We start from the raw sequence: 2746 nt of genomic DNA, 5'->3' as shown, positions 1-2746 counted from the left end.
CCCTGACCATCCCAGCTCTGCCCCAAAAATTCCTCCCTGGAGCAGCTCAGCCTTGCTCTCGGGGGAGCCCCCGAGCACAGCAAGGTGTCCACGGGGAGATCTTTACCTTCAGCTCCTGCATGGTCAACTCCTTCCCGTGTTCTTTCCCGCTCTCTATCAGGATGTCCAAGGCATCGGCGTAGTCCTTGCCCTGCGTGTTCTGCAGTTTCTCCTGGATGGCTTTTTCCAGCCCCTTCTGCAGCGTCTCCCGTGCCCGGATTCCCTGTGGAGCAGGAAACCATCAGCCCACACCAGCACCACCAGCACCATCGCCAGGACAACGTGGCTGAGTAATAAAAGTGCGATTGCAGACGCTCAAAGAGGAGCATAAAGACGCTGAGGTGGTTCCCTGGGCAGGAGGAGTAAAGCTCGAGGAGCTGAGATTACAGGCAGGAGTAATCAGCACCTAGGTGTAAATGACAGGTCTGCTGTGGGAGCCCCAGTGCTGCACCAGTTCACAGGCCCCTGGCTCGCCCTGGGATGCGTGGCAGCCCCTGGGAAAATTGCCTCTCAAAGGAAAGCCAATTCATCCCAAAGGATCCTCTTCCCCAGGAGCATAATGGTCTTCCCAAGCAGTTTTATCACCTGGTCCCAGTAAAGCAATTCCTATGGGAGTGCAGCTGCACTGGGTTAACCTGCTCCTGCAAGTGCTTCAGGGCTCGCAAGTGCTTGGGCTCATCCACATGGTCAAATATCAGTGAAAAAAAAATAAAATTGCAGCGATATCACAAAAATAAATTTGAACCTCCCTGGAATTTCTGTTGCCAAAATTCCCCGTGAAAAAAAAATTAAGAAGGTTTTGGTTTTTTGTTTTGTTTTTTTTTTTTGGTCTGTGATTTTTGGTATGTTTTCATTCTGCATCATCCATCGAAAAACTAGAATGGTTCTCGGAATTAGAAGGTCTGCTGAGCTGTTTCGCTGCAAGTACAGGGAGGGAATTAAAAGGAGAAGGGTCCCACAAACTACAAAAATGCGGGAAAATTGCCGAGCGAGATAAGAATACACTTGAATAAAACAAAAACTGAATAAAAATAATTCAATTTGGGCGAGTCCTGATTGTATTCTGCAACAAACCACTCAACGGACGGATCTTTTTCTCGCTTCTCCACCAAACCCAAAACGGACCCATCCCTAGAGGTCGGAGGGCGAGGAGAACCCGGAGAGGGGCGGATCAACCACCACCCCCATAACCCCAGATTGGTGGGGGACCCATCCCTGATCTCTCACCCTCCTGTAGCCGCTGAAGGGCAGGTCCACGGGCAGGGAGAAGACGTTCTCCACAAACTGCTGGTAGACCTCGAAGAGGCGGCCGAGCTCCTCGTCGGGGATGCGGAAGCCCAGCAGGACGCGGATGGCCATGCGGAACGTCAGCTTCTGCGCCTCGTGGTACACGTTGATGGGCTCGGGGTTGCTGCTCCAGGCACGGAGGGTGTCCTTGATCACCAGCTGGATCTTGGGGAGGTAACTCTCCAGCGCCTCGTGGCTGAAGATTTTGGAGAAAACCTGCGGAAAAGGGAGCGAGGAGAGGGTTTTTTTTTTTACAGCGACCCAGGGCACCACAAAAAACGTCCTGTGCTTGTCATCAGCCAGAACTCATCACCCAGGATCATCAATTCCCCAAAAAAAAGTCTGTCAAAAAATAGAGTCGATGGAGAAACATCAGCTGCCAGATCCTCCAGAGATCCTCACCAGAACCACCACAAATGTTGGGCAACAACGGAGCAAACCAGAGGTGGGAGGGAAAAGTGGATGGATAGAGCTGGTTTTTCCCACAGCTCCCCGTCTCCCAGATCCCAGTGATATCCATCCCATGATTCGGGTGCTACCAAAACACCTCTCCCCTGGGGATTCTCCTGTCTGACGTGGCTGTGCAGCCACACGGACAAACACAGGCTTTTCTCCCCACATCGATTCCCCCCGCCCATCGACCGCCTTCTTAACGGATGCAAAATTAAGTAAACTAATTATCCCGCAGCTTTTGGGATCCCTGTGGAATCTGGCTGAACTCAGCCCGGGGCTCAGGGACACGCACGTAGGCAGAGGCTGCGCTCGCACCCGGCCTCGGTTTCCTTGGGAATCCGGGGAAAAAAAAAAAAAAAAAGAACCCCTGATGTCAGCAGACAGCATTAATTTAAGCTCCGCGAGTAAACACTGAGCAGCAGCGGGCCTCCCCAGGTCCCCGACGCTCACGGCTCCTTCCTCCAATTCCTCCAATTTGGGCCCGGGCCCACGCGTTGCACGAGGAGCTCAGCAATGCCAGGAATGTCCCTTCCCACAGCACGCGCTTTCATCGGCATTCCCGCCGCATCCCTCCCGGAGAGCACCGGAGGGAAGAGAAGTGCTGTTTGTTTATTTTTTGTTAACCTACACACTCACACACACACACAGACACACACACACTGACACACACGGGGCAGGACGCACACGCAGCGCCGCACGCCAGGCCTCCGGGAAAATCAAATTAAAGCAGGATTCCAGGAGGGAGCCTCCAGCGGGGTGGCCGGGTCCCCCGGAGAGCAGGGAGGGGGGGGGAGCTGAAGGCGAGGTGGGGGGGCTGCAAAGTTATCAACCCGACGAGGGGAGCGAAATCAAAGCCGCCCCCTCTTTTCCATGAGCGTCGGACTCGCCGGAGCTGTAAATGTGAGAATTTCCTCCACAGTCAGCACTCAAAGGGAAAGGTAATATTTTCCTGGCTGCGACCCCTCAT

The 2746-nt window shown here is 53.7% G+C and overlaps 1 protein-coding gene across 1 annotated transcript in view; it reads right to left on the bottom strand.

The window, feature by feature from the left end:
• Positions 1–2336, bottom strand: part of LOC103765062 (cytochrome P450 26B1) — a 6719-nt gene extending 4383 nt beyond the window's left edge. Inside the window, exons 1-3 of the mRNA XM_029963726.1 lie at positions 2271–2336; positions 1267–1542; positions 107–262 (exon numbers count right to left, since the gene is read on the bottom strand). Coding sequence (XP_029819586.1) covers positions 107–262; positions 1267–1542; positions 2271–2336 — 498 coding nt within the window. The remainder of the gene's footprint in view (positions 1–106; positions 263–1266; positions 1543–2270) is intronic.
• Between the last annotated feature and the right edge of the window lie 410 nt (positions 2337–2746).

This window comes from Manacus vitellinus, unplaced genomic scaffold (genome assembly GCF_001715985.3).
Source record: "Manacus vitellinus isolate BGI_N305 unplaced genomic scaffold, ASM171598v3 scaffold_61_pilon, whole genome shotgun sequence".
Lineage (NCBI taxonomy): Eukaryota > Metazoa > Chordata > Aves > Passeriformes > Pipridae > Manacus > Manacus vitellinus.
Note: the sequence above shows the minus strand (reverse complement) of the source record. Positions and strands in the feature narration are given on the sequence as shown.